The 25,620-nt window shown below is 36.6% G+C and overlaps 1 protein-coding gene across 1 annotated transcript in view; it reads right to left on the minus strand.

Annotated features, from left to right (window-relative positions):
* LOC114648554 (blood vessel epicardial substance) overlaps nt 1-24,121 on the minus strand; it is an 88,088-nt gene extending 63,967 nt beyond the window's left edge. Inside the window, exons 1-3 of the mRNA XM_051924729.1 lie at nt 23,452-24,121; nt 23,138-23,246; nt 20,845-21,117 (exon numbers count right to left, since the gene is read on the minus strand). Coding sequence (XP_051780689.1) covers nt 20,845-21,117; nt 23,138-23,246; nt 23,452-23,960 — 891 coding nt within the window. The 5' untranslated portion in view covers nt 23,961-24,121. The remainder of the gene's footprint in view (nt 1-20,844; nt 21,118-23,137; nt 23,247-23,451) is intronic.
* Between the last annotated feature and the right edge of the window lie 1,499 nt (nt 24,122-25,620).

The following is a 25,620-nucleotide window of genomic DNA, read 5'->3' on the forward strand; positions in this document are numbered from 1 at the left end:
GTATTTGTATATGCAAGTGTACCTGTCAAAATTCCTGTTACCACTCTCTAATCAAATGAATTCAATAGCAAGTATTCACCTTTACTTGAACTGATGAAAGTGCAGCTTCTTTCATACTCACTTATACCGTCACTGAACAAAGACAAGATATAGCCTGTTCTTGTTCCCGTTTCCCGTTTCCAATTGCGAGCTTTAAACTTACATACACATTGTGAAAGTAACTTAATCCAATGAAGCATCATGGATTAGTGAAGTAGCATTGACTTATCAACTAGGATGAACCCTCACATCACTCTGGGGAATATTCTTAAATGGGTGGGCTCAAGTATTACATACAGTTGACATACACAAAAATCTTTAGAACAATAATACTTTGATATAGAATTTCTTCTGCATACCCAGATTTACATGTCTTGTGTTATGAGGTGTTTTATATTTAAATGTGGTTTCAATTTTTAAATTTACTTTTAGCATTTTTGAAAACCATACAATAAGATTTTCATCTGGTATACCAGATCACCCACTTCTATTTGGATGCCTTTAGCTCTGGATTGGAAGTAAGCACTAGCTCATCAAAAGCAGAGGGTTTGCCATGACAAGGAACAAATCTTAATGCTGATTGAATTATTACATGCAGTTAAACTTTTTTTTTTTTAATTTAAATAAAAGTCAGTAGACGGTAAGAAGAATAAATATTCAAACATTTTCTCCACTGGGACACACAATCTCTACTTTACTTTTATCATAGAGGACACCAACATTCAAGCGAAGTAGTACACCACTGAGATAAAAGTATATGTAAAACTCTGGGCTAAGGTAAGGAAAAGTGACTGTGGAACAAGCCAAACATACTTTATGTGTACTAGTTACCTATACACAAGAGTCGTTTTGTGATGAAAATGGAATACTTGGACATAGACCTGCAAAATATACATTTTTTCTGAAAATCCACCCAGATTAGAACAGGAAAACTTACCAAGGAAACAATCCATCTAAATTATCTAATAGTTAACTAGAACTGAGATTTTATTCTCCGTTTCCTCAATGATTTGACCATTTGTTTCAGATTTCCACCTCTTTTCTGTGCAAAACAGTGCCACATTCTTAATAGCATTGACCTTTAATCAGTATAAGTAGTAGAATTGTGTCTAACTAAATAGTAAAAATCCAGACCAGTTGAGTGCTGCTGGTCCTGCTGTGTCAAAGTTAATCAGATTCAATTGAGTGTGAATTTGGTAGACTTTTAAAATGTAATGGATGGTTTGCAGACTCAAAGGCAGGTTGATTTAATAATCCATCAAGAGAGAATAAGAATTGGTAATTGATAATCCTAAATTCCACTGAGGGTGAACCACCACTTCAAGGGGAGCTTGACATGAGTAAGTTGTTGAGTTGTAACGCAATCCTTTCAGGAATACCCAAAAAAGACATAAATCGTTTGCAACTAGTGCAGAATGCAGCTGCTAGAATCCTAACCAGGAAAAGAAAATCCGAGCACATTTCTCCAGTTTTGATGTCACTACACTGGTTACCTGTGTCATTCAGGATTGACTTTAAAATTCTGCTTATGGTTTATAAAGCCTTAAATAATCTCGCCCCATCTTATACAGTATATCGGAATGTCTGACACCTTATTTTCCAAATCGTAACCTCAGATCCTCAAATGAGTGTCTCCTTAGAACTCCAAGAGCAAAACTTAAAAGAAGTGGTGAGGCAGCCTTCTGCTGTTATGCACCTAAAATCTGGAATAGCCTGCCAGTAGGAATTTGCCAGGCTAATACAGTGGAGCACTTTAAAAAAACTGCTGAAAACACATTATTTTAACATGGCTTTCTCATAACTTCACTGTAATTTAATCCTGATACTCTGTATATCCAGTTCATTATAATAACTATTCATGGTGGCTCTAAAATCTGTACTAACCCCTACTCTCTCTTCTGTTTCCTTTTCTGGTGTCCTTTTGGTGGTGGCTTGTGCCACCACCATCTACTCAAAGCACTGTGATGTTCCAACAGTGATGGATTAAAAGCCAGAAGTCTGCATGACCATCATCATCAAGTCCTACCGTGAGAACCCTAAAAACAAAGAGGACAATTTCATTTATGTTAGGTAGAATGCCCAGAGGGGACTGGGCGGTCTTGTGGCCTGGAACCCCTGCAGATTTTATTTTTTTCTCCAGCCGACTGGAGTTTTTTTTTTGTTTTTTCTGTCCCCCCTGGCCATCGGACCTTACTCTTTTCTATGTTAATTAATGTTGTCTTATTTTAATTCCTTATTTTGTCTTTTATTTTTCTTTTCTTCATTATGTAAAGCACTTTGAGCTACTTTTTGTATGAAAATGTGCCATATAAATAAATGTTGTTGTTGTTGTAGTGTTTTTATGGGGTCCTTGACTTCCAAATCCACAGATTTTCTTTCTTGTGTCCTAGAGGAATTTCAAGGGAAGTGTTTGACCATAATGGTATTCTTGAAAGGATGTGTGTGTGTTAGATAGGCTGAAAAGAAAATTGTAGAGCTGCAGTTTAAATGAATTACAAACAGGATGAATTAGTTCTCATCATGTCCTTCAGTACTGTGCTAGGTTTGATGTAGCCTCATTTTGGTGCTGTTTCAGAGTTTTGAAGTCTGAAGCTTATGTTGCCAGGATAATGTCATCTGCATACATAAATTTTAAAGGGTTGGTAAAATTCTAGGTATCCATTAATGCAAATGTTAAACACAGCACGCAGTACTGAGCTTTAGGCAGTCCATTTTTAACTCCCACACACAGTTGTCAGATCTGCTATGTAATCTAGACGATCCAATGGCGCAACAAATGACATCTGCCTCTGTGCCTGAAAACTATATTTGCATATTTCTGATAGTTACATGCTTTGGCAAGGCCATAATTGTGCATGCCATCTTTTTCAGGAAAAAAGGCTTTAGCATACTTTTTAAATATCTGCAATGGACTAGTGCCCTGTCCAAGGTTTTGGACCCTAGTCCTTGGCTGAAACATAATAAAGTAAAAATAATCAGGGAATGAATGTAGCAATAAGCAGTTGGCAAAATCTTTGCCTAAAAAAAGTAGGAGGCGATCAGAATACTGAAAAAGGCAGGCAAAAGCTATTATCAAAATTAGAACCCAAAATCAAAGTTGAAGTTAAAAGTATTTTGTAAAAAGGTCCTTATGCTAACTTGTATTAATTTCTCTTAACTATCATTATCATTTTTGTATTCCTAGTGAATCCAGATGCTTGGAAAAAAAAAAAAAAAAAAGAAAATAGCCATCATTAGAGAATAAAGAGAAAAATGAGATAAACAAATATAAAAATTCCAAAAATTATTCAAATGGATTATTGTAGAAGGAAAACAGAAATAGCAAGACAAGAACCCACACAGACCCAAGGAGAATTTGCAGATACCACACAGGGAGTACCCATGTGGGCTTTCTGAGTTAGGGCTTCGGAACTGTAAGGGAGCAGCACCACCCCCAAGTCATTAAAACAAATGGAAAAATGAGAAGCAAATTAAAGTCACAAAATGAAAACAATTATAGCTACTCTTCAAGAAGGACAGCACAAAGTGTTCATCATTTCAACTTGCTTTTCCATTATAGGCCAGTGGGAAGCTAGTCCACAGCGGTTGACAAAAAAATTGTAAATTCCTTATGTAAGAGAAGCGACCTTTTCATATTGTAGGTCATTTGATTTAAACTCTGTTTGACTCTGTTGACAGAAATTTTATATTAACAGCCAAAACCTGAGTCATCACTGTCATTCCTCCCCCTGTAGTGTCCAAAACTACATTTATTTTTCTTAATTGAAAGCTGCTGCTGTGAATCTCAAGAATTATTACAATACATTAAGGAGCCTTAAATATGGAAAAACCATCATCAGAAAATATGCCAGTTTTCTCTGAAACTGGCACAAATAGAAAGGTGTTCTTGAGTAACTCTGGCCACCTGTTTGCATAATTTCATTTATGCTTGGCCAGTAAAAAGATACATGTGACACTGTTTGGGTTGTCAAATGCTTTTACTGTAAATGTATTCAATGTAGAAAGAGTTCAAAGTAACCATTTTTATTTTCATATTTTATATAAAAAAAAAACTGCATTATTTTTACACAAAACAGACATTAGTACCTAGAAAATTTTAAAAGATTTTATTTTTCCCCAAAGTTGTGTGAAACCGTTTCCACGATCACGTTGTGATGTATAAAAACTAAACTTGGCATAAAGTCACACACATTTTCATGGCAACCTCAGAACATGTGTACGTACGTTTCTGCTCAGTTTTGCAAATGGGTGGCACCCAGCATCAGAGCAGTGCTACTGTTTCTGTGCAGTTTTCCTTTCTTTTTCATATTCGCATCCATGATGTGGGCTTTATCAAATGCACCAAAATTATTTGCATATTGTACTTTAAGGCACATGATTGTAATCAATTTGTAACAGTTTAATAGTGGAAAGAATGTCCAAACTATTCCAACTACCATGGCTGCTTTAGCGTTGTTAGAAGACATTGCAAATGGAAGAATTAGAAGAGCATATTTACATACCATATTGACTTTTTGTCCGATTATGATAACTGGCTTCTAAGTCAATTTAGATTTCCAAGAGCTATCCTCTTGGAACTGTGTGCTGTTAGAATACTAGGATGTATAGTTCATATCATTGTTATGATGACATGCATTAAAGTATGTTTATTACATATTACATATAAATTGTTAATTTAATTTGAATAATGTATACTGGTAATAATTTAACACATGGGGGCACAGTGGCACGGTGGAAGAACTGTTGCCTTGCAGTAAGGGGGTCATATCCCGGGTGTTCCCTGCCTTGAGTTTGTATGTTTTCCTGGTGAGTTGCCTCTACATGCTTTGGTTTCCTTCCAAAAGTATGCACGTTAGGGGATTTGGTGATACTAATTGACGGTATTAGCGTATGTGTGTGCTCATATTCACTCTGTGACGAGCTGGCTTACCATCTTGGGACTTTTACTGCCTCACACGCGATGCTTGCTGGGACTTGCGCAACCCTGGATGGATAGAATAGTTAAACATGTATAATGAATATTTTTCAATGTTCCTTAAAAATTTTGAAGAATCTGCTTTGTAAGATTATAGCTGGTTTTACATTTATTACAGATGCTTATTTTGTGGCGATTGGTTACGTTGAGAAAGAAAACTTAAGGACAAGAATTGGGGGTTGGTACATTTGACAGAGACAGTACTGCTGCGATAAATTCTTCCATCCAGGGTCGTGCTAGCAAGCATCGTGCACGAGGCAGAAACAATCCCTGGAGGGAGCCCCAGCTCATTGCTACCACTGTGCCACCATACTCCCACATATTTAATACATGCTTTAACACATTTCATCATGAAAATATCAAGTATACATCTTAATATTCTAAAATGTTCAGAAAGCTGTAATATCCTGAATGAGATATATTCTTTGTGGCGATCACTGTCTGCATGCTCCTGTCTGCGTAAGACAAAGCCCGTTTAAGAAACACGTAGCAATTAACGACTGGGTTGGGGAACACTTAGAATACAAAGTATTTAATGTGCTACTTTAGTTACAACAGGGTTTCAGTAAATTAAACATTGCTTTTAAGATTAAGTTTACCATGTCCTACTTTAATGACAAAGTAAACTACAAGATTAAAGTGGAAATTTCAAGATTAAATTAATCTTGACATAGACTTTTTTTTCCAGATGGTGGGCTGCGACTCGCCTTTTTATGTCTACTTTGATATGTGACCACTTCTTTTTTTATTTCGAGCATTGTACAACTTTTTGGACATGAACTTTTGAGTGCCTCCAACACGCTGTAGTACTCCATCAATTTCCTTTTGTTGCTTATACTACTGATTAAGCCACCAAGTAGTATGTATTTCCATGCCTCCACTTCACTGAGCAGGACCTCCATTTTGCATTTGCTGAAATTCTTCATTTTTACGTGTTTTTGTCATTGTCTTTTAACAAAACACTGAATGGGATTGGGATTTATAAATGGAAAGCATGTAGAGCTTTCCTTATGTACAGTTTTATGCATCTGAATTTTTTTCTTGCGTATGCACGTTTCTGTTTTTGTCCGTACTCCATGTTTTAGTGTGAATCCTACACATGGTGTTATACATGAGGCCCCTGGTCTGGGGATGTGCTTGGGGTTGCCAGGGTCAGTTTTACTCTGTAATGGATTAGGAAAATGCATGGATGGATAATGTAAAATAATACAAGCAAGAAACTATTATCATGTTAAAAGGAACTCCAGTCTTTTTTTTCCAAAAAAGAATCATTTAACTATGCTTTAGAAATGTTTATCTACTCTCTTTGTTTAAAATAATAAAAATGTGAACAAAAAAGCTTATAACATTATTTAATAATACATAACAAGTAACTGAGTAAAAATACAACAGAGCAAGTTATCTCAGGTGTAAATGCACATCCTAAGTGTATACTGTACAAAATGTCTTTGTGTGTAAAAGACATATCTTTTTTAGTTTGATGTGGCTTATATTAATTTCTCTTAACTATCTACCTACACTGAACTTACTATGTTGACATCCTTCTTTCCTGCTAAAATATCTAAGGTACACCAAAAATATCTCAATGTTACATTATGTCATATGCTTTTATGCATTATTTTCTAACATTGCCCATATTGTGGTGTCAGAAAGGAAAATGACAGCATATTTTATTCTGATTACATCTAATGAAATTGATAACAGGCTTTACTCAATGCAGTCTTGTATGTACGAACAGCACTGATTACAATTTCTAAGTGTTATGGAGTGACAGTTTTTTATTTTAATCAGGATATGCTATGTGGAGAAAAAATACAAACAGATCAAGACCTGTTTAAGTAGAAACTGTTCTGCCATAGGCACATAATGGTAGAAAACATATTAAAACCATCCAGGTGATGAAGAAAGAATTAATATAGTAGTATAAATATGCCAATGTCAAAAGTAGGGGATTGCAAGTATGAAAATTGCAAATCCTGATATATAATGCAAACCCAAAGTCAAAAAACATATGCACAAGCCTGGCTCTTTTTTAAAACCTTTGTTGCCAGTGATACCACAAAGAACTGAGGACTGGATCCAAAATCTTGGATGGCACATGTAGTGTGCTGCCATCTAATATACCTTCAGAAAGATGCCATCACAATTTATAAAACAAAACATATAAAAATGAATGCTATTAGGTACAAGTCTTCACTTCATAACAGAGATTGGCATAAGAAAATGCATTTGGGTTGACTCGGTCACTGATATCACCCTTATTTAAATTAGTGACAGATGAAACCTTTTCCTATTTTGCACCCTGCAATAAAAGTGTTAAATCAGTTTTCTGATCATCTGTGTTGTATTTGCATTTGTGCTGCATTTGAAAAATTTTTTAAAGGAATACTCTACCAAAATAATGTTATATATTTTTTAACATGTTATTTAAATGCTTCCTAGAAAATCACAATTTCATAGTAGTGTATGAAAGTGATGTTTGCTCAAGTGAACACAAGCCTTTGAATTGAAACCCCATACTTAACCCCAAGAGTCCTGAAGTCAATTCAAAAGCACAATCCCACGTCTCACTTTCATACACTTCTCTGATTTTCCAGAAGTATCTATTAAAAATATGTTAGTAAAAAACAAAAAACATAGATTATGCCAAAACAGGTATTCTCAGATTTTCATGATTGACATTTTAATATAGTTTGCTGTAGTTCTGCATTAGTGCCTTTTGGCCCCCATTTAAATTCATTGTATGGTATTAGAAATTTAGTTTTCTCTGTTCTCAATAAAACACTTAGACTAAACATTTTTCTCAGCTATCACTACAAACAACACATGGGAAGTAACAAATAATCTAATTTTTGAGTAGGGTATTAATGCAGGTACATTTATATTTTCTGTTATTCAAATGCTTTTTTACATTATTTATTATCATAAACCATATGCAAAAATGTTCCAAAAACCAAACTATGCAGGTTATTACTGCATAAGAGGTTACATGCCTTCATGTTCCCAAAAGTATCACACAGGGCAAGTCTGCTACTCATTGTAGCTCTGCATATACTAATGGTTTAATGAAAAATTGATAAGCACTGCAAATAATACACACTGATGCTTTCTTGTTACTGTATCCACTATTGTAGTTTATCTGGAATTCAAACTGTCACTAGTGGATCTTCATAGTTACAAATTCTTTTTTTTTTTTGCAAAAAGTGGCCTTTTATATTTTTTAACATAAAATATACACTCAAATCACTGCATTGCAATATATTGGTTCTAATTCTTTACCATGTATGCATAAAGTTCTGTAGTGTGATTTCGATTCAAACAAATCTTCCTTGACTGTGCCCTAGGCTCTATTAACTAATCACAGTGTGGCAGAACTTAAAATTTCCATCAAGGCACTACCACTACAGATCTCATTATTAGCACCAATGACCCAGGCTACAAGTAAAAGGTTATAGTCTTGACCCATGACCTCTACATTTATAGCAGAGGCACTTTTTCAGTATGATCACCTTGGGTGAATCAGCCCCTTTGTAATTCCTTTTGTCACTGGATTGAACCCACATTAATTCTGTCCTAATTCATTGGATCTTGGCATTGCAATGGTGTTTAAGGCATGGTAGAACTCATATATTGCAGTTAGTGAATGTGAGTTTGAGAAGTGCAATTGTTGAATCTCTTGCGAGAGATAGAAAAAATTAAACAAGGATTATTGGGCTATTCAGGTTAATGATGGTAGATAGAGATAGAGATAGATAGATAGATACTTTATTAATCCCAATGGGAAATTCACATACTTCAGTTATAAAGAATTTGTCATTAAAAAAGGCACTCCTGGGATGTCATATATGTACTGCATATATGTATTTGGAGAAACTGACACTTTTACTTGTAGCTGTGCTGTTTATATTGGATATGGATCTCCAGAGTAAAGTATAGAGGTGGAACTTGATTGATGACCCAAATCATCCTGCAGGCTGAGGTCTTCCTGGCTGAGCATGTAACTAGGAAACAGGTTAAGGTGTGGCCCTCAAATCCTTCCACTATGTCTTCTTCATTTCTGACCCTGGAAGAGACAAACTATTTAATGTTATGCATTTGCTTGGTTTTGCTGATATTGCTACTGCTGTCATTTTGATTTATTGTTCTTTCCTTGATTGTACCAAGGAGGACAATTATTTGTGAGGGGACCACTTAATTTATAATCAAGCCAGGATTGAAATAGTTGTGTTAATATTTTTCATAGCAGTTTTGACAACTGATGCTATGATACACACAGTTGCTAGTGGCCTAAACACATTTAATCTTAGCGGCAGATTCCAGTACTTTCATGCAAACATATTGAGATCTCACTGCTTTAAATGGGTACAGTGAGATTTGGAATTAATTGCCTTGGATTGCAGATGTGCGGAGCCATCACTCTTCCCGACATGTTGGTATGTGAAAGTGGGTTATCTTTCACATGCCGTAATACTGAAAAGTTTTCCTTCTGGACATTTCCTTTAATTGTATTTTGTTTTCCTTTTATACAGGGCCTACACTTTGAATTTCTATTAGGTATTTAGTATCATTCATGTGCTTATTGGTGAGCAGAATGCAAGAATCACTTTCATTTTTTTCTATATCTGTTTGACTGCTGTCACCATCTGGCAAAGTGCTGAAGTCAGACTCTGAGTGGGCATTCTGGGCAAATATTTATCGAAATTAATGTCTGAACTTATTGGTTGGTGAAGTGGTAAGGGGAGCTTGAGGTTTGAAAGCAAGTTACTGGAGCACATACACAACAGTAAACATACAAGACATGAGCTGCCTGCTTGTGTGTTATGACTGATATTTGTGTCAGCTCTTAAAATATTGGAATACCGGGACTCAATCAATTATTGGAAAGAGTAGACAGCCCAAGAATAGTTCTATAAAATGAGTAATAATTACAGATAAACCAGGCAGCAAAAAAAAGGCACTATCAGCAAGTGTTTACAAAAGTGTGCTCCTCAACAGGTCTTATAAATTTAGATTGAGATGAAGAGACAAGATTCCCAGATGAGAGAAAGCCAGTCAAGAGAACTGGAAGACAGCAAAAGACATATAACAGGGAGATAGTATGAGCATGGGACAAGCGAAGATGTTTTCCCCACCCACATAAAGGATATGGACATCTAAGCTGGTAGTGCTTGTTTAATGTAAATAAACTTTATTTTATAAAATATACAAAGGTGGCCCCCATCACAAAACTTCAACCATTTTATACTATTTGTCAAATGGTAAATGTTTGCAGATCATTTACCCAAGACTTTTTTCCAAAAATGTACTTTGGAAATCGTAAAATGAACGGCAGGATTCCTATCTGACCATCTCAATGTCAAAATATATATATTACAAAGAATGCTATGACCAAATATGCTTAGGCAATAAAACCCTAAACCAAAAGATTTTCCAATCATGGTGAATTTGTATTAAGAATCTGTATTGAAATTGGCTGTTTTTGTGCACTAAAGGTTTGTTGGAGTCTACATATATTCACACCAAGCTATCTTTTTATTCATTTTTCTGAATCATTGTTTCCCAGTTGGTGTCTGCCACTTCACAATGACAAGTGAGAAGATGTAAACTGGGAAGAAATTAAATACATCAGAGGGAACTTAAACATGGGAAGCACATGCATATGTCAATATGTGTAGATTAAAATTTGTGACCCAAGTGCTGTGATGCAGGGATGTTCTGTCAGTTTAGGCTGCATTCAGCAAACAGTTTAGGAGTACAGAGGATTACCTGTACATTTCTAAAAATAATGTATGTAAAGTGATGTCAATATAAATATTAAACATCCTGTTAAAAAGTACATAAATCATTCATTGTGATTCAGACCTGACTGTAAGTTGTTTTTAAAAGAGGGCGAAGTAAGTGAGAAAGTGAATGCACATCTGAAGACCAAAGCAACAGTACACATTCATGATAAGTTTCACTCTGCAAGTTAATTATAAATTCACTGAATGAGAAAATAAATAGGAAAACAAGAAATATAATTAAACAGCAAGTATGTATTAGCATCTGAGGCTTCTTTCAATGAATGTCAGCCACCAATGCATCTCCTGAGAACCCAGAACGCCCACCCCTGCCCAATTCTGCCACAGTCATATAGAAATTTCCTAATGTAAAAAGTATGATTTCTCCTGAAAGTTTAATGAACATTCAGACACCTGCTTCATTTTGTTTTAAAAAATAAAATAAAGAATAATAAAATAATAATCAATACACTCCAAATTACCTGGGATATTACAAAAAATAAATCCCAAATAAAAAATGACATTTAATTAGACTGTGGGAGGAAACAGTAGTACCTGATAGAAACTCATGTGAATAGAGGATGATTATGCCAACTATATTATGAAGGCAGTCCGGCCAGGAAATAAACAAAGGTAAAGGCTATGCAAGATGCACCTGTGCTGCTTAGATAAGTACCCTTACTTCATAAAATATGTTACTTTGTATATGAAATATTAAATATTTTTCATTTTCATCTTATAGTTTTCCTCAATGATTTGGGTTATTCTTAAGATAAGGCAGTTTTTTCCTGCTTTGTTGTCTTACTAATATTTCTACTAGTAAGGTTCAAAATTGTAATGCTAAGGTGAAAGCTATAGCTGACATAGTGGCCCCTGAAAAGACTTAAGAAATCCTCCAGCACTATCATACTTTAGAAGACCCAAAGAGTGTCTGCTTTAAAGAGAACATGCCAGAGAGCTGAGTGTAAATGGAGAAAAACTAAACTGATAGCCCAGTATTAAATATTGAAGGCACAAATAACTAAATAGAACAATACAGTCCACCTTGAGAGGCAGTCCTATTTCTCTAAAATTGTAAATGATAATGCTGGTAATCCAAAAGTTTTATTCTCAACTATTGATTGTCTTCTAAACCCACCTCACTCAATGGAATGTCTCCTAAAAACTACTAGTGAAACTTGTGAGGATTTTGCTATATTTTTTTAAAACAAAATAAATGATATTAGAAATAATGTAGCACATGCGCCCAAAGTTAATCCCATTGAACCCCAGCATGCCCTATCAAGCAATTTAATTTGTTTCATTGAAATAGTTCTACCTGAACTATTCAGAATAATTTCTAAGATGAAACCCTCCACCTTCATACTCAATCCAGTAACAACAGACTTTTTCAAAGAAGTCTCCCATGTGCTAACTAGTAGTGTACTTGACATAGTGAACTCATCATTAGATACAGGGGTCTTCCCTGACTGTCTAAAGACTACAGTTATTAAATCCCTGTTCAAGAAAAATAATCTCGACCCCTCTATCTTTGACAACTTTAGATAGGTTTCTAACCTGCCTTTCTTCAGTGAAATTCTAGACCAGGCAATTTTTATGATTATTTGATTAAACATTTTATATGTGACAAGTTTCAGTCAGGTTTTAGCACAAATCATAGTACAGAAACTGCACTGGTAAAAGTAGCAAATGATTTGTGGGTTAATGCGGACAAAGTCTGTACAGTATATCTGTTATTGTTCTCTTAGACTTGAGTGCATCATTTGGCACAATTGATCACAGTATTCTTATAAATCGCCTTAGACAATGGGTGGGTTTCTCTGGCAGTGTCTTAGATTGGTTTCAGTCTTACTTAACAGGTGCAAAATTCTTTGTTAGTTGTGGTGATTGTACTTCGGAGATCCATGATATTGTACATGGTGTATCACAAGGATCTGTTCTGGGTCTGCTGCTTTTTTCAATCTACATGCTTCCATTGGGCCAGATTATCTCAAAATGCAGCTATGCAGATGACACACAGCTTTATGTAACGATGGCTCCTAATGACAATGATGCTCTTGGATCTTTGATCCAGTGTTTTAGCAGTATTTCCAAATGGATGAGCAGTAACTTTCTCAAACTAAATAAGGAAAAAACTGAAATCTTATAAAATGGCAAATAAGGAAATAGTGAGGGGATTAAAAATAAACGATCCCTCAGGTTAAAAGTCAAGGCGGAGGTAAAGAATTTAGGGTTATTTATTGTGTCTGACCTAAACTTTAAACTACATATTAAGCGGATCACTAGGACTGCATTTTTTTACTTAAGGAATATAGAAATAGTTAGACCTCTTATAACATTACAAGACACTAAAAAATTAGTTCACGCTTTTGTTTTTAGTCGAATAGATTACTGTAATGCACTCCTAATAGGACTACCTTAGAGAGTCATCAGTCAGTTGCAATTAGTACAGAATGCAGCAGCCAAAATCTTAACTAGAAAAAAAAAATCTGAGCACATCTCACCAGTTTTAGTGTCATGACATTGGTTGCCCTTGTCATTGCGAACAGGCTTTAAAATACTATTAATGTAGTATAAAGTCTTAAATAACCTTGCCCGCTCCAAAAAAATAACCTTTCCCATTCCTATACTTTGCAATGCCTGTCCCCTACACTCTAAATTGTAACCTTAGATCTTCTAATGTTGCTCGGCTTATAATTTCAAGAGTGATGCTGGAACAAAGGTGGATGCTTCAGCTGTCCATGACACTGACTTTATCAGATCCTCTCATATGAAGCCTGGAAACAAAGAGGAATGACTTAAGAACATTTATGTTAGGTAGAATTCCAGTGGGGGCTGGGAGGTCTTTTGGCTTTGGAACCCTGCAAATTTTGTTTTTTCTCCATTTCTTCCGGCCATCCAACCTTATCACAGGACTCATCTTCAGAGTTTTATATCATGTTACTGTATATAGGATGCTACGCTTTTAATTAATATTTTTTTTAAGATGATATACATTTGTTTTTTTCTTTGTTACTAATTCTTTAATATTATTACCTAATCATATTTTTTTTTATTTTCTTGTAACTTTTTCTCTATGACATCTTGTAAAGCAATTTGAGCTATACTGTTTGTATGATAATGTGCTATAGAAATAAATGTTGTTGTTGTATCTATATATGTTATTAGGGTGGCAGTGTAGTGCAAAAGATAGCACTGCTTCCCTAAGGACCAATGTTCATTTTCCACAGGTTATTTATTATTTGTCTTTGGACTCCCAAATCTCAAAAGTCCCAGTATGTGTTAGTTACATTTGCAATTCTAAACTGGCCTGGTACTATTGAGTATGGATTTGTGCCCAGCAATGGGTTAGAATGTGATTCAGCCATTGCTCCATTCGTGCACTAGATACTGCCAGAATAAAATCCAGCTCCCTGCCATCTTGTATGTAAAAAATTGTTTTCAGGAAATAAATGATAATGATAATATTTAGATGCAATATTTAGTTTTCCTCTCCATTCTAATATGAAATTACTTTCTTTATGGGAAATTACAAGATGTTAGGTAAAGTGAAGAGTTTTAAGAGGGCAAAATAGAGACAAGAGATGCTCTCAGTAAAATTTGATTATTTTTTTTTCCACAACCAGAGCTCATTGACTCAACCATGCAGAATAAATGTGTCTGCTTCTGTTTGCTCAGTGTTCAGTGTACTTTTTTTGCACCATACCATCATGATTACGTTCAGTTACACAACTGATCTCCTTAAATCAGTTCTCTTTTATTACAAGTTTATATTTTCATTGTGTTATTTTACTAACTCATTGTAATCCAAAATGTAACCATAAAAATATATCTGCTGTTATTGTTTGATTTTGCATAAAATCATAACCAATCATTATTATTATGTATGGCATCTTTCAAAGTGTTTATGTAATTTAAATGTCTGTACAATAACCTAATGACACTGAATGTAGTGAATAGGCAGGTTAAGCAGTTTGTGCAAATAGTCTGTGAGCCAGGGCTGAATACGACACTGTGACTTTATGGTATCAAATTAATATCCTTAACCACTAGATCATAATAACTGCCAAATATATTGAGACTTTATGATAGATTAAATAGTACTTGAAGTTATGTTTTAACTTGCCAAGTTCAAGGAAAGATGCATTGATTTGTGAAGGTGTATTAAATTTGGTTCATTTAGGAGCTGCGGGTCTTTATGCTATCAAGTAGCACTTTACAAATGTCATTACAGAGAAATTCATCATAAAGTACACAAAGCTGAAATGATTTTAGGTAAAAAATAAGAACACATTGATAAATGGTTTTACTTTATTTCCATTCAGACCTTGGATTTCATTTTAGCTATAAATACAATGCTCTTGACATTAATTACACATGCCACAATCATCTGCATCTCTTTGTTCAGAGATTCATCAAAAATAAATAATTTTAGTATGAGTAGTTTTTCATGTAAACATTAAGGACCTTTAAAGTAACTAATAAGATGTGAAAACAACTAAATGATACATATGTAATAATGATTACATATCAGAAATGTGTTGATGATTTAAAATTGATGCACTTCAGAAATAACACACTGTGGTATGATTTTCAAGTACACAGTTTTACTATACCCATATCTTTGTATTTATGGATTAACAAGATCCAAGTTCATATGCTTATCATAAAGCTTGGAGGTGTAGCAGTCCAAGGTGAAAATGTGGAGACGTTAAGCAATGTGACCACTTACAAACATATTTCACTACATAACATTAGGGAGGGTATAAGTTGATTAAAACACAATGTTTGGTTAGTGCTTTCATATGTATATTATACCTTAAGTATTTAAATAAATTTGAAAGCACTGGGATATATAAACTTGTTTTCACTAATATCTATATTTTACTAATAATGATGGCACAGTGGTAGGTGCTGCTGCCTTACTGATCCAACGTCAAATGCCATGCCCAATCTTTATCCAGGTGGAGTTTGCATGTTCTCCCCTTGTCTGTGTTGGATATTTCTTTGCAGAGCCCCAAAAGCTTTGCATGTTAAGTGACTTGGAAGCTCTAAATGCAATGAAGGATGTTGGCAGGATGTATGCCAGAGAGGGTCCTGCGATAAACTAAAACATAATTCACAGATTGTTTCTGCCTGACACTGCCAGAATAGGCTTTGATCATTTTGACTCTAAACTGGAGTAAGTGGGTTTGACAATGTTATGTTAGGTGCACACAGGATTTCAGGGTGATTGATGGGGTGCCAATTGCTGGCAGGACATACTTATGCACATGGCCACAACCCCAATAACACTTTAGAGTGAAGGAAAAAAATATAACCTGCATGTGTTTAATAAGTGGGATTAATTAGGAGTACCCAGAGAAAACTCACATAGATAGCGGGAAAAACATGGAAACTCTACACAGACAGTGGTCAAACTGGCAAACAAACTCCATATTTTCCAATATGTTTCACCATTACAAATTGTTGTGAAAGTGTGGCACCCCATGTTTGAATTCACAAATCTTACTATGTTAGCATAATTAATGTTGTGATATTTGATAAATGAACATACCAACCTAACTGCTTTATTGTTCTGCTGGTACTTTTAAGGTTATTTCACATTACATTACCTTTTCAGAGACTTTCAGTAGTATCCTCCACTTAAATAACCTTTGTGAGACAGAGGCAGTCAGTGGCATGCTCTCATGAAGTTGCTCACTTAATGTGACATGCCCTCCGACTCACTAATCTACTCAACTAATCTACGACCTGCTCTGATAAAAAAAAAAACAGGTTTGATTTTGTCTTTAGTTATTGGGGCAGTCTCTGTGTGTATGACAGCTGACAACTAATGAATACACACTAGGAAGTATAATGCATTGACGAGGAATAAGGAACATGGGGGCTTTGTACCTCACAAACAGAACAGAAGGGTCGTCTGTCTGATATCTTGTGTTTTACATACCACCACAGAATGGAAAAATGAAGAAAAGAATAGAAATTGCAGCAGAACTCCCTGTTGCAGTGCTCTGCAAATCTGACATACCCTATGACTTGAAGTCACATAATGTGGCATTATCTTTACTGTACCAAATTATAGTCAATCTGCAACACACAGAACCTTGGGGGGTCGGGAAATGAATTAGCTACTCCTCTGCAGGAGTTGTTATTTGCTCTTTGTTTATTTGCTGGAATGCAATGACCATTTAAGAACCACTCAGGCAGAGGATGCCTGTCCATATCAAGCAAACCAGTTCTGTGAACACAACTTCGAGTTTAATAAATATCTTAGTAAAACAGAGACCTTAATTCAACTATGTTTGCACAAGTGCAGCATCAGGAAAGCAAGTAGCCAAATTAAACAAAGAGATTGATAAGAAGCAAACATCAGCCACTAATTAAAAGATATGATTCAATGAAAACCTTCTGCCAAAATGGCCTTCCAAAGAGGTCCAGATCATAGGATGGATAAGTAAATAAAAAAATATTCAGCATGTCTGCCTTCACTTCAACCTGGCTTATACAATCCAATGGATATTATCAGTCAGTCTCAACGCTCTGTTTTCTCACACATTTACTACTGTACTCATTGTACAGATCCCTTCTCATTTGTCACCAAAATTAACATTGGTTCTTCATTTCAGATTTCATCAATATTCCCCGTTGCTTAAATCAAATATGCACATTTTACATTATAAATGTTTAACTTTTGAAGGTGCTGAGGGAAGGATGCCACTGTATAATGCTGACCATCTATGTTCAAAGAAATTTTTTTCAGTAAACACTGCCAAATGATGTACAGCTTCAAGCAGAGTTTTACCCAAGTGTATGAATGACACATCAATATTCCTGCTGTAGTTAGATAAATTACAGTGGATTATCAAATGAAAAAAACTAGATCACCAGTTCCTGCTGCACCTCCTCATGGTTACTATGATATTTGTCAGATGTAATTGGCAACTCTTAACTGGCCCTGTTGAGGTATTTGTGTCCTGACATGAACTGCACTGCATTCAGGGCTGGATCATTCCCCTCTTCGATCCTCTGATAAATGCTGCCAGGATAGGCACCAGTTCTCTGCACCCTAGAACTAGGCACAAAGGAGAGAGAAAATGGATGGATGATTAAATGGAATTTTCAGAGAGTGGTACAGTATTTAGTGCTGGTGCCTCACAACTGCGGGGACTGATCTACTGTAGTGCCCAGTATTTAAAATTGTAGAGTTTGCACATTCTCGCTATGGCTACATTTGTTCTTCTATAAGTATTCCAGTTTTCCTCTCATATCACAAGAACAAACATGTTAGGTTTATTGGTTGCTGAAAATTTGCCTTTGTATGAGTGACTGTGGGAATGCATGCATGGGTAGCTTGCAATAGACTGTCTCATCAATGGCTGGTTCCCATTTTGTGTCTCATGCTACTGGGACAGGTTCCTACTCCCATCAACCTTAAATTAGAAAAAGAGGGTACAAAAAATGGATTGATCGATGAATGAATAATAGCATTTTGCAATTCATATTTAAAAATAATTAATTCCTACAGTTATGCACAGCAATATTAACATTTAACAAAAAACTTTAAAGAAGTTTGTAGTATATATCAGTTTGGCCTTTCTGTACAAATAATTATAAATACAGCAATGTTTTATTTTTATGTAAGGAAATATACTTTTATTTTTTCTAGTATCATCCGATACAAAGCAAGAGACACCCACAGGAAGAGCCAACAGTCCACTGCAAGACACAGTCACTCATAGGACCTGCACGTCTTTAGGAGTTGGGGAAAAAAACTGGAATTCTTGGAGCAATAGGTCATGCTAATGCAGACACAACATGCATACTCCACAAAGTGAGGGGGCCAGGACTCAAATCCGATCTTCTGGGATTGTGAGATAGTAATGTTATACACTGTGTCATCATGCCAAACTCAAATAATAGTCTATTATATTAAATTTTTAACATTATTTAGTTAGTTATTTTCAAAAACTCTTCATTTATTTTAATGCCTTGGTGGGAAGACAAAGCCTTTCCCTGGATCACTGGGCACAAGGTTTAAAACAGCCCAGCACAGGCTGCAGGGCCAACTCACAGACACTGAAGCCTCACACTGGAGCCTGTTTGGACTCACCATTTAAGCTAACTAGTGTGTATTTGGTGATATTGAAGGAAAACCAGAGTGTCCAGGATAAACTACACCAACACAGGGAAAATATGCAAACTCCACATAGGCAACAACAGGACAGGGAATTTAAATCCAAGGTGCTGGATCCCTAGAGCAGTAGCACTAACCACTATGATAGTATGTTGCGTATGTTTTAATGCACAGGAAGATTAATTTAAAATGTGATATTTATTCTTGCTCCCTGATGTTGTATTTTTAAATGAAAAGTAAGATCACAGCTGAGGCAATTAGTAAACATTTTCTCTAGGTGGTATTGACTAAAGTGAGGTGTCAAAATTGATTTCACCCGTTATGACAGTAATATAGTGTGTGGGCTAGCCTTAAATATTTTCATACCTTAGGTGCTCTTGCCTTTGAAACACCATATTTTAAATCACACAACCACATGCTATTTGGCTGTAAAGATGACTACGGAAGCTAGACTCAAATCCTCTAGGGAAATATTTCATTCCATGGATCAGAAGACATAACAGTTTTGCTCATCTGCTGGAGAAAATTTCACAAAACTAGTAAAGCTCTACTAGATAGTTTAGTATTCTAGCACATTTAAGATAAATAACTTTTAAATGTGGAATACATTTGGATACTGCTACTCACAAAACAATTGTGTTACAACATAAACACAACATAAATAGTGTAATTAAAACAAGAAAAGACATAAATAAAATTGAAAATACATACATCACACAATTATAAGACCAACAAGAGCCAAAGTGTAATTTTATGTGTCAGAAAGTTTTTTTTTCATTTTGCTTATTTTAGGACATTTTAACGGCCTCATATGTGTTGCTGACACATCTGATTCACTAGTGGCTGCTCAATTCCACACAGAGCTTCTCTGACATCCTGTTAATGAGAACTGACCTGTTGTTTCTCTTAGTTATGATGAACAGAAAAGGTGCAAACAGGTGTCTCAGCCTCTCAGCAACCCTGCTGAAGGCAATACAAAAATCCAGTTAATTATACTGGTGGAAAAACAAGACAATTTTAGCTTGGTGGGCAAGCTGACTTGATGAGGTGGTCCACATGCTTTAGTGTTTTCCCAGCAGAGATATAAATAATAAATGCTGGAACAGGCTTCTGACTCACACATACTGTGGCTATACTGCAGTGCACAACAGAGCAGGCTATGTTTCAGCCAGCAACTGGCAGCAAATGCAATTATGAAACAAGACCTTCTGTCTTCCTTGCCATCAGAACACATTTTAGTCATGATCTTGCTTAGCCAGATTCAGGTATTTTTGTCCAGCATTTATTAAGACACCGGGAATGTTTTTAATCCCACTTAAGTCAAGTTCACGTGACTAAATAAATAACCTTAACACCACACATAATTGTTTATTTATTACGTAAGTAGGAGTTCCCTAGGAAGGTCAATTATTACAAATTTCCCTCAATTTAAAATAAAGAACAATAATTTATCATAAGTATCGTTCGATGTACCACGTGAAAAAAAAATCTCTGGAAGCTACAGACAGTTCCGGACCCAAGTAAAGGCACTAATTTGCTTAGTTCATTAGGTTATCCATGTAAGTGAGCCGTAAAAAGAAAGTAGTGGAGATAACACCATTTGTGTTAACGGTAAAATCTGACTCAGAAGAGTTTCTAATATCAGAAACATTTGTGTCCAAAGACTAACCCGGTAAGTACAAAAATGTAAGCAGCCACTCTCTGCTCCTGAATATCCAAGGGTTGTTAAAGTTGCATGATGAGTTTACCTTCCCCAAAAAGACATTTAAAAGAAATAAGTACATTACACTTTAAGGCATGCGCCTTAAACAACTAATGTCCGTGTGAGAACTCTGATGGCACTTACGAAATTCGCTTTGGCATCTAAATGCGAGTAAGTCAAGGGCGCCGGCGAGCTCTGTGTGTCTGTTTCAACTCTGTCTCGAGGTGCCGCGGGGAGTGACGGGAGTCGAGGTGCGCTCTAAATCGGGAAGGCGCGTGTGACAGAAGCTGGGTAACCTGAGATCATATCGGACTCCGTCCCGCTCAAAAACCTTGTCGTTCAGAGAGATGAGCTTCTCTGCGATGTCATTGCCGATGAGCACTGAGAATAGTTTGGAGATGTAGCGGTGCTTCGCGAAAAGCAAGTACAGTTTCTTGCGCCGCCAGCCCACGTAACGGCAGGGTGTATCTGCTCGTAGAGTCACCTGCAAAAAAAGAAACCGTATATTAACAAACTGCAAAACACCAAGATACCAGGACAGCAGATTCTTTTCACTGTGCAAGTGTGCGTAGTTGACAATCTCTCTGACTAGAATACATCATTTGTGCATGTTCCAGTTTGTCAAAAGCATTTTAAAAATCATGTGCAACTAATACATGCAGGCTGGAATCAGATCGTTTTATTTGGGGGAAAAAAGTTAATATTAAAAGTACACATATTAAAAACTGAACCCGTAGCCCGACCCACTTATTCCAAAACAGAAAATATACATATTTCATAAACAGAAATATATTCCGTACAGTAAATTATTATAGTATAGATTTTCACTATTGGTAAAATTATGTTAAGGAACATATTTTAGTTGCAAGAAGCAATATAAAATAAAACGGACTGATATAAAAAGGTATCCTAAGATATAGATAGATAGATAGATAGATAGATAGATAGATAGATAGATAGATAGATAGATAGATAGATAGATAGATAGATAGATAGATAGATAGATAGATAATGCGCTCAAATAGACACAGACAGTCTGGTGTGCATTAACCGATTGGTGTATAATGCCATTAAAGAAATATCTTCCCTATACTAATATGCCTGTCAATAAAAGGACACGTACGTGATACGTGCATCCAGGGAGACTTTGAAGTCCCAACTACATTGTAATATTCTTGAAATGGAGCTCTGGTAGGCGAAGAGATAGTGAATCGATGCTGGGAACATGGTTTTAAGGATTAGACATTGTTTTTACTTTTAATACGAATACGTTCCAATCTGTTCTTATTACAACGTAATTTTAAGATTTTGTAGGATATTTTTGACATACAGTTTAGATGGTTTTTAGCGAAAGTGGGGCAATGAGATAAATCGCGAAATCAACCGTGCATTTATATTTTAATGTGCACGGGAGATGTAATACGGAGGTCAAAATTGGCAAATCACTGTCAACCTTGTAGCGTAGGGGCCAGTGCCTTAGTCTGTAGGCCACGCTGGCATCGTTTTACCATAACCTGTAATCTGACATTTCCACTTTACGACTAACTCGTAGCAAAAGAGAATCTGCGCTAACTGCACAGATTGGGTGGTTTAGTAGAATGACATTATGCAAAGACCCGGAGCTATGTCTCATAATAATAAAAGTTTAAAAATGCGCTTTTATTCAAAGTAAAAAAAAACATCTATTAGGAATTGTAAAACATACAACATTCATAAAGTAGATGGATGCATATTGCGTATGGACATTTTACACTTAAGTGTTAGCGTCCACAGCATTTACTTGTAATACCGAAATCAGGTATTTATAACATAATATTATAAACGGAAAATCCGAATTTATATGTTGGTGAACATGTGTATCCCGGCGAGGGTCATATGCATAGAATTTCCTAAGTTACAATAAGAAAACAGTCTTGAACATATCTTACTATTTGTTGATGTCTAGTTAGAAATGAAAGAAACTAGATAGACAGAAAGGCATTGTTGAAATGTGTTCATCGACTCATATAACCCTTATGATAAAATAAGAATTATATTATAAGCTTTAATTTAAAACTAACCAATAACAACAAGGGTTCTACAGTTGAGCATTGCAGTCCATAAAGGCCTGAAAAAACATAAAAGCTGTTATTCATTCCAGAAAAAAATGATTACGGTTTACAAATTATTATTTTTATGAGAAGATACCTAATTATGGTCATTTATTGAAAAACCATAGCACTTGAGTTAGCCGTTAATGCTGTTAATATTAAAACTAAGGGGACAAATTAAACACTGATCACCTGATGGTTTGCTCCCTTTGCTGCATGAACAGGCTCCGGCTCCCTTCTGAGCAGCGTGATATATTTTTTATCATGGATTGCAAAATTATTAATGATAAGTATTGGTTAATGTTGTTTCATAGCAATGCACAAAAAGATTACGTGGGTTAGGAAGATAGGTACTATACAGCATATCCCGATCCCCCTCCCTGTCAACGCCCGGGTCACCCAGTCAGACCGTACCTGGAAGATGCCTTCCTCCGATGGCCGTAGAGAGTCCCACTCAGGAGAGTCCAGGAACTGATACGGGTAAATGTGATGCAAAAACTCGCCATTGACTGTCACGCGGATTCTGCCAAAGGGAGAAAAACAGCTGTCACACGCAGTGGCAAGCAGCTAAACTAGGCGATCCAAAAATTACACGACTCTGCTAGAGGTTAGGCAGGCAGGTGCTTGCGAGCAGCCGCGAAACAGGAGAAGGTATCCTGACACCGAAAGAAGAGGCGCACACACGCGGCAGGCAGTACTACTCGTAATAGGCAGGCATTCCCACGCACCTTCCTGACAGCAGGATCGAGAGTTTTTCAATGGGAGTTTTCCCTTCCATTGCGTAGCAGTGATCCTTTTCCAGAGTGCTCACTTCGCCGTCACAGCACGCCACGATCTTTCTGTATACCGTAAGGGGTATCCCAAGCTGCTGGAAGAGGCGCGCATAGAGCTCCTGGAAGTCCTGCTCGAAAGAGACGCTGCGGAGCTGGTAGGCGACGTGGACGATCTGCACAACGCTGATCACCAGCAGCGTGAAATTCCAGGAAAATATATCAGCGGCACAAGCGTCCAGCCAAGCCCAGATGGATGAGCAGAGAAAACCCAGTGCCAGGAAGAAGAACAGATAGAGCAACCCGTAAAAGCCGCTGCCCCCCATAAAGCCCAAGATTAGAAAAATATTAGCCAGGTGGTACACCGCTCCCTCCACGTCCCGCTTCCAGTCGTTGCACACGGGGTGCCCATTCAGCATGGTGTCCCACAGAGTGTTGTTTCCACTGCCCATCGCCGCCGGCTCCATGAAGCGGATGTTTTTGCCGAATTTTCGGTTGTCCCACAAGTAAACAGTCAAACGATCAGAAACAACGAAGCACAGATAAGTACATTGCCGAGCACAAAAGGTCCAGTTTCCATGCGCAGAGTCGGGTAACGTACCGGGTCTTAGCTGGCACTGGAGTTCAGATGATTATCGGAGGTGTAACCAGATACTTTGGAGACTCCGCAGAGAAAGAGGATAAGGCACTTCTCGCGGCTCCTGGGTCCATATGACCGCCTGTTTCGGTTTTGACCGGTTAACACTTCGTGAGGGACGGGGCTAGCGGCTTGCCTAACTCTTCAGGACACTGAGAGGTCCTATTAATATGTTAAGACAGTGTGAATAAAATTGGATCCTAGGAGGAACTCAACCGTGTGACCTTAAGTGTACCTATAAAACAAACTGGAATATTTGTTATGAAACGCATTACAAGATGTCAAGATGCATTCACATGAATCACTGACTAAAGCTGAAAGAGGTATTGCAGTGATAATCACAGCCTCATAATCTAGGTAGAGTAGGCCTATGTCTGAATGAGGTGTAGTTTCAACTCCAGGTCCTACAAACAACTGCCATGTAAAACTTTGCGGGACCTGCTATGGACTGCACAATGTTGGCAGGATCATCACCAGTTCACCACAACAATGAACTGAATAGAAAATGAATGGAAAGCACCAGAATAGTATAAAATCCTAAAAGAAAAATGGTTCACTTATTTTCCCACAGCTGGTCAGAATGGTGACACTAATTTCACCTGAAGTTGTCAAGTGGACTGGAGTCTTCCATGTATTCGTTTCTGTCATACATCTGCTAGCAGCAAGGGTGGGCCCCAGCTCCCTGCAAAAGAACAAAAAATGGATGGATGCACAGCTGCAATATAAAACTGGAAGGGTAGAAACATTAGTTACACTGTGTGTATTATTTCCTCAATTCTGCTACTGGCGTCAATGCCCATCTGCTTTTTCAAACCAAGTCTTCTTGGCAGGTCATGCCATACAAAAATGTGTATAGTGTCCTTCATTCACTATACTCAAAATACTGGTGGTTGCAGTGGTTAGTGCTGCTACTTCTTAGGTGCACTGACACCTCCTGTTCATAGCTGTCACCTTATCACACTATAACTGAATTAACTAGATTCAATAATGTACCCAGTGCTGGCACCCATCTATTAATGGATGGGTAGAATTTCTGTGGAATCAAAAATGCACACTAGTAAGTAATTCCACTGCAGTAAAACAAGCAGAACAATAAACTGCATATGGGAAATAATGAATTAAACAAAACATTGGAACTTCAGCTTGTGAGTGAAATATTCTTCATAGTCCTACATAGAGAGAGATTTTCATTGACTAGTTATGTGCTTTTAAATAATTTATATGGTTGTAGTGTTTGCTAAATGTCACACCTCTAAGCAGCAGAATTTTGCAATTCACTTTATTTCTTCAGTTACTGTTAGTGGAAGACGGCTGAGGAATGGTAATAATATAGGTGTGAAGCAATGAGGACTGACTGACATACAGTGAGAGGCTGCTACACACAAGAGACTAAATGTGCAAATAAATGGTAATGGTAGACCAAAAACACAACGGCTAAATGGGCTGAAAATACACAAAACCAGTCTGTATATTCCATGAAAGAGAGAATT

This window comes from Erpetoichthys calabaricus, chromosome 3 (assembly GCF_900747795.2).
Source record: "Erpetoichthys calabaricus chromosome 3, fErpCal1.3, whole genome shotgun sequence".
NCBI lineage: Eukaryota > Metazoa > Chordata > Cladistia > Polypteriformes > Polypteridae > Erpetoichthys > Erpetoichthys calabaricus.